The sequence below is a fragment of the Marmota marmota genome, unplaced genomic scaffold, assembly GCF_001458135.2.
Source record: "Marmota marmota marmota unplaced genomic scaffold, marMar, whole genome shotgun sequence".
Classification (NCBI taxonomy): Eukaryota; Metazoa; Chordata; class Mammalia; order Rodentia; family Sciuridae; genus Marmota; species Marmota marmota.
The window spans coordinates 209,703-235,517 of NW_026000141.1; the positions used below are offsets into that span (position 1 = coordinate 209,703).

The 25,815-nt window shown below is 35.7% G+C and overlaps 1 protein-coding gene and 1 gene segment (V, D, J or C); both read left to right on the plus strand.

The window, feature by feature from the left end:
- Positions 1–25,815, plus strand: part of LOC107159025 (immunoglobulin lambda-1 light chain-like) — a 738,922-nt gene that overhangs the window by 176,132 nt on the left and 536,975 nt on the right. For 2 of the 39 annotated variants that reach the window (XM_048785805.1, XM_048785821.1), the window contains exon 3: positions 9,729–9,735. The exons of 32 other annotated variants lie outside the window; for them this stretch is intronic. In XM_048785805.1, the coding sequence (XP_048641762.1) occupies positions 9,729–9,735 (7 nt within the window). Of the gene's footprint in view, positions 1–2,584; positions 2,596–9,728; positions 9,736–19,120; positions 19,128–19,558; positions 19,566–20,256; positions 20,264–25,815 lie in introns of all 39 variants that reach the window. 5 more of the 39 variants (XM_048785804.1, XM_048785822.1, XM_048785801.1 and 2 more) reach the window with 4 other exon arrangements.
- Positions 1–25,815, plus strand: part of LOC107159024 — a 587,419-nt gene that overhangs the window by 30,256 nt on the left and 531,348 nt on the right.

Below are 25,815 nucleotides of genomic sequence, written 5' to 3' on the forward strand. Positions count from 1 at the left end.
GACACACTGCAGAAACCAGAGCTGTTACTTGAGGTTGGAAGTTGAAAGAGCTTCCCACAAAGAGAAAGTTTTTTATAATGAAATCCATAATTTAATTCAAGAGAATGCTTTTATTTCCATTTCAACAGACTTTGTACATATATAAATTAATGTGTTCAAATGGTTGAGAAATAAGATGATACAATTTTGCATGCAATTGCTTTCATTGGACTTTTGTAGACATATTTGCATGGGAAAAACACTGTAAATTTATGTCACTAAACAAAGATTTATTATAATAAATTCATATGGTAAACTGTTGTACTAGTTTTTAGCTTTAGATCTCCACCCTCTCATATGGAAGAAGTCATAGCTTTTGTTGGGCTTTAAAGGGAAAGAAGGATTCTTCCTTCCAGTATTACCAGTTTTTTTTTTCTTGCTTGCAATCTTGTCAGATTTTTGCTAAATCATAACCATATAGTTTAGGCATATTGCATGAGTATTACCAAGACTATCTTATAAGTTGTGATGTGACATGATATAAAGGACCTCTTTATAATAATTGTCTTCCATGTACCTCTGGTGTGTCAGGGATTTTGTGCCTCAAAAACTGTTTCCAAGGTTATTTATACACTGTATTTTTTTAAAAAATTCATAGTGAATAGAGGTTTTATAATTTACAATTAAGAAGAAAAAAACATACATTAAAAATAGTTATCTTTTAAAAATGAGCTATGGAAAAATCAGTAGTACTTACAATGAATTATACCTTTGGATAAGAAATAAAATATTCTGTTTTTATGAAAATAAATGTTGGTAGATAAAAACAAATTTTAATTCTCAGACATGTAGAATTTCACTTTTGCAAAGGAATCTTTTAATGTCAGCTAGTTTCATTGAATATTTTTTTTTATTTAACAAGAAATTGGCTGTTAATTACTAAACTTTTCTTGTTAAAAGTCTAATTTAATAGAGTTATCTTAAAATGCATTATAAGTTTTTTAAGTGTGCTAATATTATCACCTGATACTTCAGAAGACAGGTCCAACTACCTGATACCAAGTATTTATCTTAAAATTGGCAAAAATTTCCAAGGCAAAAACCAAAAATATTTTTACTTTGAAGCTTATCAATTATGTATATTCTTTAAAATATCTTACAATATTTTCCGAAAAAGCTTTTGGGAGGGTACTTGGGTTGAACCCAGGCATTTTTTTTTACCACTGAACTAGATCCCTGGACCTTTCCTTTTTATTTTTTGATTTTGAGATAGTATCTCGATACATTGCTGAGGATCTCCCTAAATTGCTGAGGCTGACCTCAAACTTGGGATCCTCCTGTGTCAGCCTCCAGAGTTCCCCAGATTATAGTCATGTGCTCCTGTGTCAGCCTACAGAGTTCCCCAGATTATAGTCACAGATTTAAAACAAAAAGTTACACACCTATAAAGTGAATCTTCAATAACAATGAAGAATAATAGAATTCTACACATAAAAAAAGTTTGGATCATATTTTCCTTGAGGGTTGTTCACCTAAGACAGAAATATGGGTATTTTTCTTGGGTTGCAATTTTAATTTTCAAGTTTCATTTTCTGTGACAGTTTTGGTAACACAAATAATCACAAAACAAATCATAAAATAATCAAAATCTTACACTTTGATAAAACTGATAGCCTAGTATGATACCAAATGGATTTTCCCATATTTAATTCTTAGAAATGTTTTCAAGATATTTGTCTTTTATTTTTTGTGGTATTCAAAATAGAAAAATTCAAATCTTCTGAAAATTAAGATATTTGTACTTAATTCATTTATCTGGTTATTTTGCTTCCCAAAACTCAACATGGTTTTTAATTTAATGAAATGAAAGCAGAATAGAAATGATAACAAATGTTTGTCCTAAAAAACTGAGTAATACTAAAATATTTTAGTGGTGGGCAAAATTGACATAATTTCTGAGTCTATTTATGGAAATATTTTTCTCATTTTAATGTAACCATTCACATCTTTTCATTTTGAGGTACATCTTACAGGTTCTAGAGAACTCAGTGCTACTACTCTCTGCCTTATTTTGTTCTGACATTAATATCAATTTCAGAGTGGGATGTAAATATTAAGTAGAGATCTAAAATTATTTTTGGCTATAAACAGTGGCCTTTATATGTTTTTCATAGAATGAGAGAGAGCTTTTCCCAGGTGTTTTCATTGTATGACAATGAATTTATTTCCTAAAGATTAACAAATACATTGCAAATGCAAACATACTTCTATATGGGATGTTTGTTAGACTTCTTAATGAACATATATTGATTGTCTACCCTGTACCAGCTGCCATGATAGGTATTTCTATTTGAAAGTATTATGTCTTTTCTAAACAAATCAAATCAAGCAAATTGAAATCATTCTGAAATTATGAAGACATCATCTCATAACTGATCTGTTATATTTCCTATAGATGTGGACATAGAGATATTAAGAAGTCTCATGGCATTAGAGGTAAAATTATACAATGCCTTTGACTAGAGGAGGAATCATGATTAATGGGCCAGTCAATAGAAAAGAAAAGGGGAAAGTACCCAGTGATAATATTATATCTAATTCACAGTGAGGATAGTGGTTTCATTCTTTTCCAAAACTAGGGCATAACTAGAACTTTTTAAAGTTTAAATTTAAATTTTGGTTGTACTTTTGAAAATATGTTCACTAAGAAAACCTTATCTACAACATGACATAAGTGCAAAAATTGTGTATTAGAAAATTGTACTTCTTTCCCAGCTAAAATATTGATATCCATGTAAAGCCAAAATGGAAAAAAAAATCCAATGCAGTATTCTCCTTTTGGAAGCTTTCTACAAGTGAAAGCAGGTTGTGTGTCATATTATTTGCCCTTTGCTTGTCTCTGTTATATTCCTTTACGTACTTTTCTAATAAATAGTACTTTAGATTTATTGGCTTGGATTTGCAAGTTTGTCAACCAAGAGAATAAAAATGGCCATGGGATTTATCAGAAAGAGAAAGTATACTTAAATTTATTTTATTTATTAATATATGAAAGGCTTCTTCATAAATGCACTGATATATAAATGCTACTAATTTCTTGTATACTCTTTTTTGCTTTTCATGGAAATGTTTGTACATTTTACCATTGTCTTTTATGAAATATAATGTTCTAAATAAAAATAAAATAACATAAACCAACTTAAAAATTTTTCTCTTTAGAAATATCTAGAGATACAGAAATAGTGGGAAATGGGTAGTGTTGGTGTTTCAACCAAGAATGGAATCTCTTCTGATTCTCAAAATGAAAGTTATGTCTACTTTTCAACCCAGGCTTTTATGATCAGTGAAAATATTAGGGGGATGTAGAACATTTTTACTACTTTAACTTGTTTTCATAAACACAGAATATTAATATGTGGGTCTAGGATTCAGTTGTTGAAGTAAAAATATATGATTAAATATTATTAAACAACACACTTGGATATGTAAAATACACACTTAGAGAACAGCAGCTGTCTATATGTGGCATTTCTCACAATGTAAATTCTATAATGACCACTATCACCATGATAATATGGGGTGCACATCCATTTCAACTGTCATTTGGTGTGCTAAGTTGAAATTGGAGAAAAGTGGTGAGAAAAAATTGGAGAAAAGTCTTAGTTAGTGATGGGAAACCTAAATTGCTGTGGTGAAGGTATGTTGACATTGATATTTTCAAGGCTGTTGATGCAGAGGGATTAGTTAACTTTTACTGAACATATTTTTCTCTTGATTTTTTTCATCTTCCACTTTCAATCTTTTCTGCTGAGATTTAAGGATTTGATTTATCACTCAATTTATATGTTTCATTATCTTATTCAGCTGGTTCCCTTAAAGATTTCCTTAAATTTAGGAAAATGGACATTTACTAATGCCAATATCATAGGCTCCCTTTGCCTGAATAGATAAAAAGGCAAAAGACACCCATTTTGCTTTTATGAGATTAAAAAAAAGGAAGACTATGGATACTATGTGTGGAAACAAATGTACCAGGAAAGGGCAATTAGAGGCCAATCTCTTCTGAATGTATATGTGAACCTCTAAAAGTAATGTTAGAGAAATCTAAATGAAGATATTTGTAGAAAGGTAAAAGGCCTGAGATTTAGGGTCCTGTTTCCAAGGGGTTGATGACTAAATGATTCCTGGCAAAAAGGACAGTGCCATGAGGTAAGTGGAGTGGACCTCTGATAATGGAGGAAATGAGGGCCAATGTGGACTTCAGGGAAGGTCCACCAAGGATCCTCAGTTTCACAGGCTGTATTTATGGGTACTCCCTTTTAATGCAGATAAGTCTCTGGCTCCTGTCCCTGCAGGATCTAAGAAAGGATGAGGAAGGTCAGGATAAAGAATATGCCTGCAGAGCTGGTGCACCTGCAGCAGGTGTTCAGAAAGACCTTTGTCCAGCTGCTGAGATGATGGCCCAGAAAATATTAGTTCACAGACATGGGGGCAGGTCAACTTTGATACCAGCTCAGGGTATCTGTTTTCCGCATTAACTCACACTCATCACTCATCCAGGGGTGAACAGGAAAAGGAAACATAACTCTGGGCACAGCCATCCAGTGGCAGTTGGTTTAGAATGTCCTGAGTTCTGAACAGTTTACCAGCCACACACAGCTCTGTTCATTTTGGTGGTCAACTGTTCAACATGAAGGCTCATTTTCAGTTTCCAGTGAAGAGATCCTGAGGGAGGATGTCTACAAGTGTGCACTATACCCTTGACTGTCAGAGAGGCTTCATTTGGATAAAAATCATCCTATTTTTGGTCAGTAATTGAAACAAAGGGGCAGGATGTTGGGTTTTACTCTGAGCCCTTCTCTTGGCTCAGTCAGTCCTTCTGGGACATCAGTCTTACCAAGGAGGCCTTAGGGGAGGAGGATTTGAGAAAGAATAAAAAGAGTTCTGAGTTCATGGTTCTAATGTATCAACTAGAGGACTCAAGTGTTCACAGATCTCTTGTTCCAGGTAAATAGCTACATTACTGTCTCACATCCACCACGCATCACTTTTGTGATTCTGGGCAAATCATATAAAATCTCCAAGTTTCAAATGCCTAAAACTCAAAATTATGGGTAACAGACCTTTTTTCCACCCATCCCTTCAGGCTGCTATTGAGTCACATGAAAAAATTTTCCCTGAGCTTTACACATATCCAAATGTAAAGAATGTAGAATAGACTTTCTTCATCCACTGTCATGGAGGATGACATCTCTTTGACATCTCTCTGTTCAAACACTGTCAAAGTTCGACTTTATTCTTCCTCACATTTAATTATAGGACACTTTAGCACACATAAGAAGTACCAGTCTTCTTAAGGCTGCCTGTATGTGATCATTGTCACCCTTATACCATTACATGGATCAGATGAACACCTCTGCATCTCCAAACAAGCAATTGAGGCACAGAGGGGTTTATTTAACTCACAGCGGTATATACAGTTTTGCGGTAGGATTTGAACATAAGCCACATGGCCACAGCCTCTGTTCTTGGTCACTGTTCTTTATGCCTTTCTAGGATTTCACCTTAGTAAAGGTGTTGTACAAATAGTCTGTTGGGTTACCCTCTTTGCAATCATCCTTAAAGCCCAAACTGACTCACGTGCTTTGCCACCTCAATGGTGAAAAATGAGTTCAAAAGTGTGAATTCTAATAACATAGGAATCCCTCTTCAAACTTTATTGAAACATAGATTGTGTTATTTTTAACTCTGCTCAGAGACTGAAAAAAATACACCAGAACTTTTTCTAATATTTAATTGTAATGTTGTCTCTCCTACTCTGGTAACTAATATTCTGCTCTGAACTTCTATATGAGACTAATTTTTCAGCTTCCACCAAAGAATGAGATTATGCAGCAATTGTCCTTCTGTGCCTGACGTATTTCAGTTAACATAATGTCCTCCAGGATCATCCTTGCTATTGAAAATAACAGAATTCTTCTCATAGGAAAAACAATACAAATATTTAAGTTGCTGGGCATGCTATTATTGTATAATGTATACTTGAATTCAAAGCTCAATTGTATCCCCAGATATTTAAAATTATCACAAGTAACTTAAAACTGTTTGAACTGTTAATTGAATTATTTTTGATGACCCTATGTTCTTTTGCTAGTAATTTGTCAACATCTCACTCTATTTTATCAAATTTCCCAGGCTCTTTCCACCTACATAAGTTAAGAGGTTAAGACATCCTGAAGACTTCTGCAGGCCTTGGGCCAAAGGAGTTCACCTGTGGCCACAAAATAGTGTTTACCCAAAAGAAAAGTCAGACAAAGGTACTGTGGAAATTCAGCCATGTTTCCATTCTTCAATAATGATTCTAGTTTATTCAGAGTTCCAATAATTCTTTTTGTTTAGTGTGTACAAATTTATGTGCTTTGAGTCATTCAGCAGTGCTACAGCTCCAGAGATGAAGATTTAGTTACCATTTAAATTTGTGCACTTGATCCATTCAACTATTGATGGACATCGGGGTTGATCTCACAAATTATATATTGTGAATTGGCCTGCTACAACATTGAAGTGACTATATCCTGATAGTGTGCTGATTTTAGTTCTTTTGAATAAGCAGAGTGGAATAGCTGGGTCATATTAGTTTTACTCTTAATTTTTTAAGGAATCTCCACATTGCTTTCCAGAGTTGTTGTAATAATTTGCAGGTCCACAAACAATGTGTCAGTGTATCTTAATTCTCACATCCTTGCCAGTATTTCTATGGATATTCAGTTTTTCCAGCACCATTTGTTTAAACCACTTTCTTCTCTCTGACATATATTTTTGGTGCCCTTGACAGGTGTCAGGTGGCTATAAGTATGCATGTTGTCTCTGTGGTATATATTCTGTTACATTGACTTCATATGTATTTTGAGGCCAATATCATGGTGTTTTCTACTCATCTCTGTAGTCTTAATTTGAAATCGGGTATTGTTATTTGTCTTACATTTCTTTTCTTACTCAGAATTCAATTGCCATAAAGCATTTCTGAGATTCTTATTATTCCAAATGAATTTCAGGACTGGTTTTTCAATATTGTGAGGGATGTTACTGGTATTTTGAAGGGGATGGCATTGAATCTGGATATTTCTTTTGGTAGTATTGCCATTTGATGCTATTAATCCAATAATATGGAAGGTCTCTGCATCTTCTGAGTTCTTCTTTGATTTTTTTTCAGTATTCTATGGTTTTCATTGTCAAGTTCTTTCACCACCTTGGTTAGATTAATCCCCAGGTGTTTTGTCATATTATTGTGAAAGTGATGGTTTTCTTGAATTCTTATTCAGCTGAATCACTATTGGAGAACAATAGTACGATTAATTTATGAATGTTGATCTTTCATCCTGCTATATTGCTAAATTTATCAGGTCTAGAATTCTTCTGATGCAATTATTTGTATCTTCTAAATTATAGGATTATGTCAGGAGGTAATAGGGATAAGTTGGCTTTTTCCTTTTTTCTATTTGTATCCCTTTAATTTCCTGCTCTTACCTGATTGCTCTGACTTGACTTTTGAAAACTATATTGATTAGAAGTGGTAAAAGTGGACATTCTTATCTTGCTCCTGATTGCTGGAGAAAATCTTTCATTTTTATCTCTGTTCAATGTGATGTTGGCTCTGTATTTCTCACATATAGCTTTTATATGTTAAGTTTGAGTTCCTTCTATCCATATCTTCTCCAGTATTTTTGAACTTGTTTTCTGTAGTTAAAAACCCTTTTCTGAAACTATTGAGATGACCTCATGATTCTTATTCTTAATTCCACTTATGTGACATGTTAGGTTTTTTTTTGTTTGTTTGGTTGTTGTTTTTTTGTTGTTGTTTGTTTGTTTGTGTGTTTGTTTGGCTTGGGCCAATGTTCTGACAAGAAAAATTAGAGGAGGAAAAGTTTATTAGAGGTTTCGAAGATCTTAGTCCTTTGTCAGCATGCCCCATTACTTAGGACTTGAGGTGAGGCAGAACATCCTGGTGCAATAGTATAGTGGATAAAAGTGGCTGAGAATTAAAGGGCTTATTTCTATTTAGGAAGTCAAAACTGATGGCAGTGGTGTATTTTCATTCTGTGTATTAACTTGTAAACCTTAGGGTGCGAAAAATCATGTATTTCTGTAGTAGGGGTGAAACAGAGATCTAAATTGGAGGTTTCAGCAATTGGTTTTCAGTTTACAATCCTGTGGATTTGGGTTTGACAATTGATCCACACCCCTCTTGCTGTGGAGAACATCTGGATCTCTGGGGCCTCTGATAATATTAACTTTTAGGCTGTACAGACAAAACATCCACAGGTTCACCTGCTCTGCTTTCAATATGAAATGCTGAGCATCTGCCATGGAGTTCAGATGCTCCTTTGTGGCTGCTGTAGGCATCTTCCCAATAGCTATTATGGAGCACTTTCTCTCAATGGGAACTTTCTTAGTGGGAACACAGGCAAAACTCCATAAAAACAGTTAACTCCTAGTAGACAAGCATGCCAAAAATGTACATTTGAGAATATATTGCCTTTTGAAAATCAAAATTTGTATGTAGAAAACGAAATTTAACCCGTCACCCCGCACTATTCTATTCTATTGAATGTCTTGCCTGTTTTCGGTGGGGAAAGTGGCTCCCCATTTTCCCCAGTAAAGAGGGTTTTACATGTACAGAATGCTTGCTACGATTGGGGACAAGTGATTTTTGTATTTGCTTTCACTGAACCACTTCCTCATCTGACTCTGTCCATTAAAATTAACCATCTTCTCTAATCCACAGGTTTGCCCAAGTCAGTAGTTTTTTTTTTTTAATTTTATTTCTTTATCCACCAGCCACGTGTTTGCACTGTACTCCTTCCTCTTATCACCATCATCATTATTGGTCAAGCTGGCATAACTGAAATGCATTATTTCTTTTGTTATGACTTCCTTTTAGTTATTCATGACAGCATAATTCATTTTAACATAATAATAGAAGCCTGAAATATATCTTCTTGTAATTCAGAATGTGGTACCTCCCCTTTCCCTTCCCTCTACACACCTGCTCCTCTCTCTGTTCCCTATACTGAACTTTCTACCATTTGCCCATAGTTACTTTTTTTTTAATTTTTAAATTTTTTTACATGAGCTCTCTTTTTCTTCTTATTATTATTATATATTTTTGCATTACAATTTTTAATACACCTTTATACCACAATTTATCATATCTCTGTACGTAGTTACTTTTTAAATTAAGTTCTTAGGGATGTACAGGATTGTGAGAATCAATGTGGTGTGTTAGTATCAGTACATGGGAACGTTAAGTCAGATTTATTGCACTCTTTCATTTTTCCATTCTCTCTCACTTCTCTTCATCCCCCTTTATCTGATATACTGAACTAATTTCTACCCCAACCACGTGTTGCACATTAGCTTCTATATATCAGAAAATACTCACTTTATTTAGCGTGATTTTCTCCAAAACCATTCATTTACCAGCAAATGTCATACAGCCATTCTTCTTTATGGCTGAGTAGTACTCCATTGTGTATATATAGCATATTTTGTTAGCCATTCATCAGTTGAAAGGCACTGAGTTTGGCTCCATGGCTGTTTTGGTATAGATGTGAAGTGTGTGTCCCCCAGGAGTTCACATGTGAGACAACATGAAAGGATTCAGAGGGAAAATGGTTGGGTTGTGACATTCTTAACTGAATCAGTGAAATAATCCCCTAATGGTGTTAACTGAGTGGTAATGGAGGCAGGTGGGGTGTGGATGAGAGAGGTGGGTCATTGGGTCATGGCTTTAGAGTATATATTTGTATCTCTCTACCATACTCTTCCACCACGATGTTCTGACTTACCTCAAGCCCTGAGGGAATGGAGTTGCCTGCTGATGGACTGAGAACTCATGAACTGTGAGTCCTCCTATAAACTTTTCCTCCCTTAAATTGTTCTTTGTCATGTCTTTCAATCATAGGAGTTAAAAAGCTGACTAAAACAATACTTAGCATTTGTAACTTGTGCTGTTATAAACACTGATGTGGCTGCATCACTTTGGTAGTCTGCCTTTAAATCTTTTGGGTAGATGCCAAAGTGTGGGATAACTAGGTCAAATGATAGTTCCATTCCTGGTTTTTTGAGGATTCTCCATAATGCTTTCCAGAGTGGTTGTACCAACTTGCAGTGCCACCAACAATGTATTAGTGTGCTCTGTTCCCCAAATCTTCACCACCATTGTTAATCATATTCTTGATAATTGCCATTCTGCCTGGAACAAGATGAAATTTCACTATTATTTTAATTTGCATTTTTCTAATTGCTAAATATGTTGATCACTTTTTCACATATTTGTTGACCATTCATATTTCTTTTTTTCATAAATGTCTGATTCATTCCATGGCTCATTTTTTGTTTGGATTATTTGGGTTTTGTTTGTGTTAATTTTATGAGCTCTTTGTATATCCTGGGTATTAATACCATATCTGAAGTGCATGGGGAAAAGAATTTCTTCCATTCTGTAAGCTCTCTCTTCAATCTCTTGTTTCCTTGGCTGAGAACAAGGTTTTTAATTTGATGCCATTCTATTTGTTGATTTTTCATTATAGTACTTGTGATTTAAGAGTGTTGTTAATGAATTCTGTTCCTGACTTGCTATTTGAAGTATTGGGCCTACCCTTCCCCTAGGATGCCCTATGTTTTTTCTAGGGTTTCTGGTCTCATTCCTAGGTCTCTCATCCAATTTGAGTTGAGTTTGTGCAGGGTGATAGGGGTTAACTTTAATTTTCTATATATGGATTTTGATTTTTGAAAGGCAATATATTCTCAAATGTATATTTTTGCATGTTTGTCTACTAGAAGCTATTATGTTTTATAGAGTTTTGTTTGTGTGTTCTATTCTATTCTATTGAATGTTTGCCTGTTTTCATGCCAATACAAGGCTGTTTTTGTTACTGTAGCTCTGAAATATAATTTAAGGTCTGGTATTTGATGTCTCCTGCTTTGTTTTTTCACTAAGAATGGCTTTGTCTATTCAGGGCCTCTTATTTTTTCAAATGAATATCATGACTGCTTTTTCTATTCCTATAAAGAACATCTTTGGAATATTGTTGGAAATTGCATTGAAAATGTATACTGTTTTGGTAGTATGAACATTTTGACAATATTAATAATCCCTATAAAGAACATGGCAAGTCTTTCTATATTCTAAGGTCTTCTTTAATTTCTGTCTTTAATATTCTATAGTTTTCATTGTAGAACTCCTTTGCATCTTTTGTTAGTTTGATTTCTAATTTTTTTTTTTTTTGCTGAGACTATTGTGAATGTTATAGTTTTCCTAATTCCACATTCAGCTGATTCATCATTGGATTACAGGAATGTGATTGATTTATGGGTGTTAATTTTTTATCCTAATACTGTAATGAATATATTTAAGAGTTCTAGAAATTTTATGGTGGACTTTTTTGGGTGTTCTAAATATAGGATCATGTCACCAGCAGAGATATTTTCAGTACTTATTTTCCTATTCATCTAATTTTCTTCTCTTGCCTAATTGTTCTGGCTAAAGTCTTGAGAGTATTTTGAAAATGAGTTGTGAAATTTGGCTTCCCTGTGTTGTTCCTGTTTTTAGGGGGAATCCTTTTATTTTATCTCCTTTTAGAATGATATTGGCTTGGGTTTGTTGCATATGGCTTTTAAAGTGTTGAGTTATGTTCCTTCTATTCCTAGCTTTTCCATGGTTCTACTCATGATTTGATGCTGTATATTGTCCAATGTTTTTTTTTTTCACATATATTGAGAAAATCATAGGTTTCTTGTCTATTTATGTGGTGAATTACATTTATTGATTTACATATGCTGAACTATACACAGGATCCTTGGGATGAAAACTGCTTGATTATTGTGTGCTATATTTTTGATGTATTTTTGTATGTGATTTGCCAGCAATTTATTAAGAATTTTTTCATGTATGCTCATCAACAGTAGTGGTCTGAAGTTCTCTTTTCTTGATGTGTTTTCATTTGGTTTTGGTGTCAGGATGACACTGGTTTCATAGGATGACACTGGTTTCATAGAATGAGATTAGAAGTCTTCCCTCTTTTTTTCATGAAATAATGTTTTTCATGAAATAATTTGAGAAGAATTGGTATTATTTCCTCCTTAAAATTTCTGGTAGAACTTGGCTGAGAATCCATCTGCTTCCAGGCTTTTCTTTTTTTTGGTAGAATTTTGATAGTGTCATCAATTTCATTACTTGAAATAGGTCTGTTTATTTTTTCTATATTCTCGTTTCAATTTGAGTAGATGGTATGTCTCTAGCAATTTGTCCATGTCTTCAAGACTGTCTAGCTTATTGGGGGATGAATTTGCAAAATACTTTCTGGTGATCCTCTGTATTCCAGTAGTCTGGTGATAATTCCTTTTTTAAAAGATTTTAATATGTTGAGGTTTTTCTCCTTTCTTTTGCTTACCTTGGCTCAGGCTTTCTCAATCTTGTTTATTCCTTCAAAATACCAAGTTTTTGTTTAGTTGATCACTTGAAATGGTAGGATCACCAATGCCATCAGTAAAGACAAAAAATAATCATGTATTGTATCTGGTACTAAATAGAAAAACATGTGTCACCTGAGGTATCAACAGCAACAATTGCAACATTATTAATGATTGGAGCCATCATTAAACAAACCAATCAGTGCTAAAAGTTGATAAGACTAGAGTTATTAAGAGAAAAAACATGTAGAAAGGGAGAAAAGGGCTTATAATTTCAAAAACTGAAAAAGAGAATGCAGAAGATGTGGATGTAATAGTTATGAGGAAGGAAGGGAAAGTAGAAGTGAAATATCAAAGGTAGACTGAGAGGGTGAACAACAGAATTTGGATGTTAGCAGAATAAAAGAGAAAGAGAAAGAGAAACAAGACAAAGAGAAAAATGAAAAACCATATAAAACAAGCCCAAAATATACTAATACAAAATCTTAACCCTTTATAGATAAGGCAAGGAAAAATAACTACACTTTTAAAAATGAGAAAATGAAACAAATAAGTCATATACATAAATCATTCAGTAGAAACACACACACATACACTCAAAAGACAAAAACACACACACGATAACAAAAACTAAAGAAGAAAAATAGGAGATTTTTAATGAAAAATTAAGGAATCATTTCCACGAGGTGGTCAAAATCATCAATGACAATGTATGTTCACTCTCTGTGCCCAAGTGCCTTTCTTTCCTTTTCTTTTTGAGTTATGTACTGAGCAGAAGAGTAAGGAACAAGGGTTTTTTAAACCCTTCTTGTTGTATTGCTTCCCACATTGGCAATAAGAGTTCAAAAATTCTCAAGCTTCCCTTCTCATATGAGGAAGGATGGGGTGGGAGGTACAGTCTGCTGGAGTTTCATCTGCACAGATCAGACTAATGCACTCCTCAGGAGGCTGACTACAGAGGTCTGTGAGAGGAATTCCTGTAGGTGGAGTTTCTTTCCACAGGTGGGACTCGGTTCCAGTCAAGCTCCAGGGCCTTTGCTTTATAGTGGTTGTTCTTAAGAGATTATATCAGTGCATTCTTGGGGTCCAGCATTTTTGCAAGTCTCTGCTGGGAGACAGTATTTCAGGAATATCCCCAGGATTCCACTTGTGGTGTCAGGGAGCCAATTCTTTACCTCCTCTGCTATTTGTTTTTTTTTTGTTTGTTTGTTTTGTTTTGTTTTGTTTTAATTTTTTATTGTTGGTTGTTCAAAAACATTACATAGTTCTTGATATATCATATTTCACACTTTGATTCAAGTGGGTTATGAGCTCCCATTTTTACCCCATATACAGATTGCAGAATCACATCAGTTACACATCCATTGATTTACATATTGCCATACTAGTGTCTGTTGTGTTCTGCTGCCTTTCCTATCCTCTACTCTACTGGCATTCATTTGTCCCCCTTGTATTATTTTTCCCTTTCCCCTCACTTCCTCTTGTATGTACTTTTGTATAACTCTGAGGGTCTCCTTCCATTTCCATGCAATTTCCCCTTCTCTCTCCCTTTCCCTCCCACCTCTCATCCCTGTTTAATGTTAATCTTCTTCTCATGCTCTTCGACCCTACTCTGTCCTTAGTTACTCTCCTTATATCAAAGAAGACATTTGGCATTTGTTTTTTAGGGATTGGCTAGCTTCACTTAGCATAATCTGCTCTAATGCCATCCATTTCCCTGTAAATTCTATGATTTTGTCATTTTTTAATGCAGAGTAATACTCCATTGTGTATAAATGCCACATTTTTTTTTTATCCATTCGTCTATTGAAGGGCATCTAGGTTGGTTCCACAGTCTTTCTATTGTGAACTGTGCTGCTATGAACATCGATGTAGCAGTGTCCCTGTAGCATGCTCTTTTTAGGTCTTTAGGGAATAGACCGAGAAGGGGAATAGCTGTGTCAAATGATGGCTCCATTCCCAGCTTTCCAAGAAATCTCCATACTGCTTTCCAAATTGGCTGCACCAATTTGCAGTCCCACCAGCAATGTACAAGTGTACCCTTTTCCCCACATCCTCGCCAGCACTTGTTCTTGTTTGACTTCATAATGCTCCTCTGCTATTTGTGGAACAGCCCTTTTATGCATCCCATGGTTAGTCCCTGAGCGTGTATTCACACCATCCTGTTCATCACACCCACTTGTGAAATTCTCAACCCACTTCAGCTGGTCCCTGTGAGCCACCAGATTCAAAGGGGGAAGGGAACAGTGCTCTCCTCCACATTTCTCACTTGATTTCCCTATGCAAAGTGCTCTCCATGCCTTTTGCTCTAACTCATCTAAACAATGCCTAGATCCTACAGCAGGTGTCCCTTGGAACCCTGCAGTCATCCCTGCTCGGATATCCTAGCTCCTGGTTCCTACAGTGGCTGCATCAGCTTGGCTGTGTCAAGGTGCCTCCTGCCTTGCTCTCTGTGGACAGTGGGAATCACAGAGCATCCTTGTTGCAACAGAGTACAGTGCAATGAAGCCTCTGGATCAGTCAAGGGAAAGCACTCTCTCTGATCTCAGGACTTTTTGAACTAAATCTATCTCGTTTCTCTGCATTTTTCCTCCTTCTGTGATATAGCATCAGCACTATTACTGCTGTTGCCACCACTACCACCTTGCCTCCAATGTCCTCTTTTTTTTCCTTATTTAATATACCCAAGGTTTTGAATTCTGTAAGATTCTCTGACTCTCCAATATTGTGTTTTAGTGAAATCCATCTTTTACCCTCTTCACAGCAAAGAAGTATTCCCACTGTTTGAATTCTGGGTCGTGGATCTTCAGGAAATACAGCCTTTCTCTACCTGCTATTTTCCTTCCTTCTTCTAATGTATTATTTCTTATACCTGAGTTTCTGATTTTCTATGTCTCTATGAATTTGTTTTATAGTTTTCGATTAAATTTTGGAGAGTTCCTTTAGTTACCCACCTCACTGAGAAGCAATCTTCTTGCCTTACAAATCTGGTGCTGGGGAACTACTGGGGGTTGCATCCTTCCTCAAATCTGTCAGCTCATCTTCCCATGAGAGCAGATTTTGTATGATTTTTTTATTCATTTTAAGATGTCAAGGTTTGTTTGGGGGCCAAAATATACTCTTATCTTGATGAATGTCTCATGTAACCTTGAAAAATCTTTATTTTTTGATTGTTGTATGAAGTATTTGTATAAATTCCAATTAGATCTATTTGATTGATAGTGGTTTTGCTAGTTTTCAAGGATTTCCATGTCCAAGTATCAGATCTCTTGGCTTGAAGTAATGTAAGTGTACTATCTCAGAGATCTATAGGCTAGACATTCCACATTGAACTGTAAGCAGGACCATGTTCCTTCTGAAGATTGTAGGGAAGAATTTTCCCTTGCTCATTACCGGCTTCTACTCATTTGTTGGCCATCCTTTTATGGCTTGGTTTTCAACTGTAACACATTACTTTCTGCTTCCATTATTGCATGGCATTTGTCCCTCATGGATATGTCCCCTCTCCTTATGGGAATAGAAGTCGTATTTGGAGAATGAGTTTGCCCTGCTCCACCAGGATATCTTCAACTGATTAGATAACAATTACTCTATTTTCAAATAAAGTAAAATTTGGAGGGACTAGTCTTAGTACTTTAACATGTATTTGGGTAGAAATAATTTGATCTATGACACAGCTGGTGGATTCAACAGTATACTTATTCTTTTTTTCCTGAGGGAACTGTCAAGTACATTAGAGGAAGGTTGAAATGTAACATTGGGATATTTTATATATCATTGTACTTCCAACCACTTTTTGTTTTTCATTTCTTTCCTGGTCTGCTCCTTTTCCACTAAAACTCCACTAAAGATCATGTTCCAGCAGCAATTGAGTCTGTGTGTGTTAAACAACCATCTCCATACACCCATGTCCACAGTAAGAAAGCCCCCTGAATAATTCTTTGGTAAATCAATGTACTGACAGTTACACTGTATTCTTCTAGATTACAATTTGGGTAATAATAGAGGTAGTATCATGTGACTGGGGAGAATAAAAAACAGTCTTTTAGTGAGGTAATGTGATCCTTCTTTTTCTAATATATAAATGTTGTTTTACTGGTTTCTTTTAATTCAAATTCACATGTGAAAATCTGACAGTGCTCATTATAGGTGACTTATACAAGTTATTTGTGGTGGAATTACAACTCCAGCTCTATTACCCCTGATGCCTGATTTAAGAAGACATTAATGTATGACAGCAACCATTATCAAATGATTGTAGTGAGCATTTTCCTCAGTATAACTTTTCCTTGGTAGAAAAAGTATTTTGTTCATGTCATCAAATGGTACCTGAGAAATCCCTCATACAAAGCTCATGTCTTTTCCACAAGTGCCCTCTCTATCTTATTTTGTGGTCTTTGCCTCAATAACTGTTTCCCATCAAGTTATCTTATGTCACCACAGCCAACAGTAGACTTATGCAAACGAGACTCAGCATGATCTCAGGCTCACACTGTCTTCCTTTCTGTAACTACAGGTGGACTCTTAAGAAAATGAAAAATGTAAGTATTCTCAACTCCCTAACATGCTGAGGAAAAACCTCTGTACTGAGATAGGTCATACTTTCCTGTATGTTTTTATGTAGAAAGATATTCTAGATTCACTGCATTCCCCTAGATTCTAATTGGGTAATAATGGAGGTAGTATCATGTGACTGGGGAGAAAACAAAACAGTCTATTGGTGAGGTAATGTGATCCTTCTTTTTCTAATATATAAATGTTGTTTTATTATTCTTTTAATTCAAATTCATGTGTGAAAATCTGACAGTGCACATTATAAGTTATTTATAGGCAATGAGAATTGGGATATGGTGACAAATTGATAATCTGTTGAAGGATTATGACCATCTACCATGATCCTGAAGCAGCTGTCATTTTGGTGGTGTGCACTTGCGTACAAGAGGGTCGAGAGGTATCTCTGAGCATGTCTATGTGTAATAATTTTGTACATGTTTGTGAAGCTGTGGGAACTTCCTCAGAAATTCTGTTCTAACATGCCCAATATAAATATCAATTTTCTAAGGAGAAAAAAATCCATACTAATGCATGATTTTCATGAATCAATTCCTTCAAGTTCATCACAACCAAATCTGAAGGTCAGGTTACTCTGTCTACTCTGTAGATAAAGATGATGCTGAGACAAATGACCCAAGTTCTTGACTCTGTAAATAAAAGAGCTAATAAAGGTTCAGAAATGGGCCCCAATGGGATGCTTTTAGAGAAAGAACTATATTCATCACTCAGCCATATGTTCCCACTGCAGATTGTTCCAATATATTTATGCAGTTACATCTCCTACAGAGAGGTTAGATGTTGTTCTTCATTGTAAGGTGGGCTCAGTGGTCATCTCTGTGGGCAGATATGCTGCTAAGGCTACAAAATGTAAAACATACATAGTCCACATGGTTGCAGTCTAGCAAGAAAACTAAAGGCTCTGCTTCTCATTCCTTTCTTATTCCTCTATTTGCCCAAAATTTTCACTACAGTTCATATCAAGAAATGCCCTGAAATATTCATAAGCAATGACATAAGTATACTAACATTCATTCTGTTTCCTTCTAGTTCCCCAAAAGTACTTGGTGAAGTCAGCTCCTGGAGAAAGCATGGGTCTGGAGGATCCAACAACTACCATGGTAAGTTTGTTTATCTTTCTCTAAAATACAAATGTTTTTCTTGGTTTCTTTTTCTATTGTATTAGGATATGATCACCTGGATTTATATATTAGAGATGGCATACACAGTTTCCTAAGTGGGGAGATTCTCAAGGGGGAGTCTGTTGCCAACTGAGACCTCACTGAAGGCAACATTAACAACAACCAAAATCAGCTACACACTATTAGCAAGCTCTGCTTAGCAGTGGTTTTCCCTCCTGGCAAAGGAATTCCATAATTGTGAACAAAAGTAGACTTGAAACACCAACCTCCCTAAAAAAAACAAAAGATAGGAGTAAGTTTGTTTGTTCTAGCCTTTGAGTTCCCTTGACCAGACCACTTTATTATATGGTTTTCTCATGTCATTAAGTAAACAAGACTTGTGCACACAGGACAAAGCATGACTCCTTTTCTGTAATTACAGGAGATTTCAAGAAGAGACAGAACTACTATGTATCCTGGCCTCACTCTCTTGCTGATGCAAAATGTAGATGATGCTAAGGGTCGGACGTTCTTACTTCCCTTTGTGTACAGAGTCACAGTGATTCCACTTCCTACTGGAGGATGAGATTCAAAAAATTGATTTAAACAACAACAACAACAACAATGGACTCACCTATCAGTAGGCCCTGTATTTAGTCAGGGCATTTGATTTTTCATAACACTTCACTCATGACAGTTTTTCACGTTCATATACATTTTCTGTGAGTTGTGTCAGAAGTCATCTTCCAAACCCCATTCTTAGCACAAAGTTCTGGGCAGGGCCATTCCTTAGCAGTGAGCCTCTGGTCCACCAACACACCTTACTCACTTATGGTGGGAGTCTGAGACAAAGGAGATGCCCAGGCCTGAGTTCCTCGAAGCTAAGGAAGGACCTGATGCACCTAGGATCTGACCAGGATCAGCCAGAATTAGTAGGGAAGTTAAGAAAATAGCATGTGTCCTATCTCTACCATCAATATTCTCATAACTTCTAGGCAGGATGTGCTGTACCCTGCTGGGAGCCAAATGGATCTAAATGTTGACTTCATTGATGTAGTGTCCTCAGGCCCTCAGAGAGTGCATGTCCCTTTTGCATGAGTCCATAGTCTACTTATAAATGAGTGGTGAGAACAGACTAACAAACTCCTCCGGAATGAAACCCAGGGTGGAAGGTCATGTCATCCTCATATTTGAACTCCGGGTCTTTGCCATCTAAAAATGACTGTCACTATATCAGTGTGCTGTCTATATTTAATTTTATTTAAATTTTTATATGAGATATTCAGAACTTTATCCCAGTTCCATATTTCAAGTGCCAAGGAGACCGATGTGCATAATGCATAGAACATTCCCATCTCTTATGGGAGGCTGCTCTGATTCTGGCAAAGTATCTGTTCCATGAATCCATATTCTTCAAATTGTTTGTATCACAGTTTGGATGTCAGCTTAATCTTTTTTTGAGAGAGTGATGATATACATGTGGAAGGAAGAATTTGAAATTTGACTCCTTCTGCTTCACTTGAAGAATTGGAACTAATTATAACATCTTGTTGAGAGCCTCTGACCATACAGAGGGCAGAGATGATTTCAGAAGCCAGAGCTAAGATAGATCCTGACTATTAATATTAGTACTATAGTGTTTTTATTGCTATTAAGGAAATGCTTGAGATGGAATAATTCATATAGGTGCATTTAGCTTACAGTTCCGGAGATTAAAGAGTAGGGCCCTTGCATCTGCATGGTTTTGCTGAAGGCCCTCTTATCTGTATCACATGATTGTTGGTGTCATCATGTGTGCAGGTGCAGGAGGGAGACAACATATGGGGAGACTGGAAGCCAGCAGGTATCAGATGACTCATTTGCTCTTTTTGTATAACCAGGATCTAACTAGGGTGTGAGAAAACTATATTCTTGCCTCTAAGCTCAAATGACCTCATCACCTTCAACCAGACTTTTACTCTTACAGGCTTTAGAACTCTCATTATGGCCATACTGAGGACCCAGCCTCTAACACGATCCTGTTGGGGATAAACAACATCTGACCCTAGCACCCATCATGAGCTTAATTAGTGTAGAAGAAAGCATAAGACAATCTTAAGTAACTCTGTTGCTGATGTTTGTGTCTCTGAAGATGGGATGTATAGCCAGCAGTGACGATGAGGAGCCTACAGGTAGGGAACACAATCCTTGTGGTATGATCCAATGGGCAAGGTTTTCTGGTAGGATTTGAGTCCACCTACTCATGTGGAAAATGAGGAATGCGTACGAAATAGAAATAAATGCAAATATGCATTGCTTTCATAGTTTAATGACATAGGAATAAGAGTAGACCTACTGACTTTGAGAATCCTGTCTGTAACATCTTTTTGCTTTACCAGTTAAACACAATCTTCCATATAAGACCCACTCTGTCTTGCATTTGCCTCTACTAAGCATCAACTAGGTTGTCTATCATTTGTAGACAGTTCTTAGGAATCATGTATGAAAGAATTCGAATCGGGGTTTTGTGTTTGACATGCAATGGAAGGAGTCCAGTAAGACACATATTCTAAGTGGTAGTTTGTGAACCTGTAGTCATAGTTCTTCTCACTTGAGCTAAGCAGTATGTAAGAAGTCAAAATTCCCCTCTGCGTGTATAGCAGCACTTTCTCTTCTGTTTATTGTCTACTCCTGGTTTAAAAGACACTCCCACCTTTGTGCTACCTGGACATGCCTTTGGGTTCTCCAGTGAAATAGTGAGGAGAAGTTCATCCTTGAACATGTTTCTTACCTCCTGTTTTCATCTATTTCCCAAATCCTGGGACTAGGATGAAAATCTAAATTTGCTTGTTTTCAAGAGCCTATGAAAGAAAGTCAGGAAGACATGGCTGCCCCTTGGAGGAACAGGAATGACACAGACAGCCCTACTGAGTACAGTTGTAGAATTTGAACTGGAAATTAGCTCTTGGGATCCTAGATCTATTCCTCATTGCAGAGATGATGTGATTAAAGCCAGGAGACAGGAGTGCAGACAAGAGGAAGAATGAAGAACTTTGACTTTGGGCTATAGAACACCAAGAGCAGCAGCAACTCAAGTTCTCACCTTGACTTTTACTCTATCTTTCCTTTCTCCAAGGCCATATCACATCATCACCATCACTGTTCTTGTCCATGCAGAAGACAATTTAGCAGATCCTGAGGATCAGGATGAGAATAATGGGACCAGAAATCTGTAAGTAATTTATTCCCTATTTGTGTCTTCTTATTTATAAACTCTTTGTAGCTCTTCCATATTTCCTCTTTCCCACTTTTTTATGGCTTTTCTAAAATTCTAAGTCTCCCTGGACCAACATTTATGATCTTGCCCTGGTTTCCAACACAGGCTGCACCACTAAATCTGCTGAGCAAACCTGCAAGGCCACACACAGAGGTACAGTGGGATGGGGTGTGGGTCATAAAAATTGAGTTCTTCCCTTATGTATGGAACACAAACAAGTCTGGCTCTGCTCTAGCCACCACTGCACACCTGGGTTCTCTTGCCCTTCTTGACTCTGATCATTCATGAATGTACCTTTTCTTTCATATGTCAAGATTATACAATTAGAAAGCAATTCTCCAAACAGGAACCTGATCTAGGGATCCTGTCCTGATTTAAAATGTGAAATCAAGGAAGTAAAATTAGACAAAGACTGATAAGAAGAGGAAATGTCAGTATGGAGAGAATGGGAGGGAAAGCAAAAGTCAAATAAGGGCACATATTCTCCATTGCTTCCTTAAAAGACTTTGTTGTCCTCTATGCAATCCATGAGAAGCAAGAATATCTGTGACCATGACCATGAAACGGGACGTATGGTTATGGTCAAATTAGTGCAGGAAGCTGTATATGGATTATGCTACAGAGAGTAGGACTGGTGGATCAGGGTCCTTGCTCCTCCTTAGGGGACCCAAATGTGTGCTACTCAGCCTTTACACCCTAGTGTCCAAGAGATCCCCTTTTCTCTGCCTCATTTTCACTCTCTAGGGGAGCAGCCTTATAAGATTCTGAAGATGAACATCCATGGGAATTTGCCCCTGAAGGACATTCATAGACACTCTCTGCCCACAGTCAATACCCTCAGCTGACCAGATTCCAAAATCACCTTACATATCCTCAGGAAATTGTGGTCATGGCCACTTCTGTGGCCAACAACTCTTAAGTGACCCCTCACCTCATTCTGTGTTACAGATTGCTATAGGGACACCTGGGAGGAAGTGATCTTTGGTCTTGGAGCTCAAAGAGGTGGAGCTTGGAGTATACAGAAGCTGGATGAAGCTCCCAGGATTTGAAGCAAAAGTTGCCTTGTTGGTTTTCCTCTTCCACAGGGATAATAGTTTATAGAGCTCTACAGATTTAGGTTTAATTTGCTACATAATTTTAATGTTAAAGTTTTATATTAAATAATATTTACTTGGTATCAGTTGCTTTTTAAGCCCATTAAAAAAAAAAAACATCAGGGCTGAGGTTGTGACTCTGTGGTAGAGTGCTCACCTAGCAAATGTGAGGCACTGGTTTTAATCCTCTGTACCACATAAAAATAAATATTTAAAATAAAGGTATACATAAATGGAGTATAACTTATTAAAACGACACATCACAGAAAACACACTAAATAAAGGTAGTTTTTTTGAGGTAGATCTTAATGAATTACATAGCATCATTACATACCCTGGTGACCACCACCATCATCATCATTCCTCTCCTCCCATAATCCTCATTTTTTCTTTGTATTTTTTAGGTTTGTATTATAACATTTATTAAAATAATGCTATGGTTAAATAAGTACAGCAAAGAAACAAATAATTAAATTGCAAGCTACATAAAATCCCAACTTAAGTATTTAATTAATGCTTTCATTCATCAGTTAACTAAAAGCCCAAGAAAGTCATACACCCAATATAAATAAGTATTGTAAAACAGTTGGCAACTTTCAGTCATCAGAATTGTGAATTTTGCAATTTGGTTCCTTCTCTCAATCAAGAAAAATATTTTTGAATGTTATACAACATATATATAAAGCATGATAGAAAATACATTATAAACTTGTAACAATGGCTGTAAATACATTATAGTACATGTTTCTCATAGGCAATGGGTTGGTTATGGTTCATACAGACCATGAAAACTATTAAGATAATAATCAAGAGTAGACAAAAAAATACATGTCAGCTGTATGGTAACAGGGACAATCCCATCTACCTATGCTAATAATTACACAATATTGTCATAAAAGTATCTTAAAACTATACTTTAATAAGAAATAAATTCAATGAAGAATGATAACACTGAGATCCAAGGCATCCTACTTCCTTTCCATTGATCAAAAATTTTATGAACTAAGTTATCAAAAGTTTGTTTATAGCAAACATTACTCATTGGGGTCACACATCTATTATTTCATACATTTACTTTCTTCCCCATAACATCCCTTCGATAAACATCTAAACTGTCCAGGTTTAACATATTTCAGATGAAGCTGGATTAAATACTGGTATCATTTTTAACTATCACTTTAAGTGTTTGAGTGTTTCAAATTTATTCAACCAATCAAACAAAATAAAAATCATAATATATTGTAAATAAATCAAAACAACGGCATGCATAACAGAAAGATAGAGTAGTGGCAAATTAAACCAAACCTAGCTGAATACAAAGCAACAATTTTCTATTGCATAGTAAATTGAAAACAAGTCCAAGTGAGACAAATTGATGGAGAGGTCATCATGAAGATGCCAACTGAGTTTCCTGCTGATCTTGACTGTGAAGCCATAAAGGCATGGAAGAGGAAAGGAGTCGATGAGCTGGAGTCGTGAGGTATGGAAGAGGAAAGGAGTTCACAGTCACTTGAGATTTGCCACATCTGTTACTGAGCAGTTAGTGATTTACTCAAGTGTTTAGATGTAGGCTTTATACACAAATTGTTTCAACTACAGTTAGTGATTTACTCAAGTGTTTAGATGTAGGCTTTATACACAAATTGTTTCAACTATAAAACTGTACTTGTGAGAAATTGGAAGCCTAAACTGAAACAGTTCAGTATTCATATGCACAATGATGCTAGTTTTTCACTTTTTATTTTAATTTGTTATATATGACAGCAGAATGCATTACAATTCATATTATACACATAGAACACAATTTTTCATATCTCTGGTTGTACACAAAATACAGTCATACCATTCATGTCTTCATCAAGTACTTACTATAATGATGCCCATCTCATTCCACTGTCTTTCCTATCCCCATTTCCCTTCCTGTCTCCTCCCTTCCCTTTCCCTTTTGCCCTATCAGAGTTTATCTAATCCTCCCATGTCCCCCACCACATTATGAATCAGCATCTTTAAATCAGAGAAAACACTTGATATTGATAAAGAAAATGTGGTATATATACAAAATGGAATATTATTCAGCATTAATAGAATAAAATCATGGAATTTGTAGTTTTTCACCTTTTTAAAGTTAAAAAAGATTGCAAAAAGGGCATGTTTGGGGAAGAAGGAGGGAGATTGTTAAAGGTCGCAGATTTGGACTATTCAAGTTAACTATAGGTATGCTGTAAACAAGTCTAATTTTGGGTCATTTAAAAACAATTTTCCAGAATTAAAATTAAAAATATCATCTGTGAAAAAAATGTGCTAGGTATGCTATTTTCTCCAATCGAAAAAAAAAAAATTAAATGTGTCTCCCTTCTCCAAATAGAATAAAGCTCTAATTTTATCTTGTCAACTGGCATTCAGATCATACATAATTTTTATCTGAGAATTCTTTGGGTTGACCTTGAAGATGTAACAACCAAAAGTAGTCAATTATGATATTTTTTAAAAACTTACTAATCAGATATTAGGACAGCCACCAATTTTTTTCACAGTATCAGATTTGGCAAGTGCACATTAAGATAATGTGGCACAAATATTATAATTCAAACCCAACCCATTTATCCCCCTCACTTCTGCTTTCACATACTGGATGACTGAGTACCATGCATTAACTTTATTCTCACAGAGGAGCTGATCTTATAAGACACTTGACTAAATGACCATGAAGGAAAATAAGGTGCTTTCATTTCTTTAGAACTATTCCAATACTTAAAACAGACAAAAAAAACTATCTTTTGTTTCTTGACAACCTCCAGAAATCATTTAATAAAGGGTGTCTTCTTTTTGCTTGTTTTATAACACTTGAAAGTATAACATTTTACATTTCCAAAAATTTATATATTTTATTCTGCACCAGCACCCTTCTGCAGTAAAAGTATCTACTTTTTGTTAATTTGTTTCAATGGACTACATTTTTATCTACAATTTTATTTCATATATATATAGAAAATAGACAAGCATGAATTTGACATCCTTAATGGTTATTTTCTATACATGGAGGTATAAAAAATATTCAAACAGTTGGCCCATAATGAGACACATAATGCATGTACTTTGTTCTCAAAAAAAATTTTAGGAGGTGTAAAATAAAATTTCTGTAATTGTAACTTAGCTATCCATCTTTTAAAAATAGTCTTGCAGTTTTGTTCTTTGCATTTATTTTTAAGTTTTTCTCTTATGGCACACTCTTCTAATTCTTCAAATTTGGCAGACAATATAAAAAAGACTACGACTTCTACTCTTTGAGGGCACTATATAGACTGAACAACATATCAAATTCTGAAAAGTTTTTGAATCA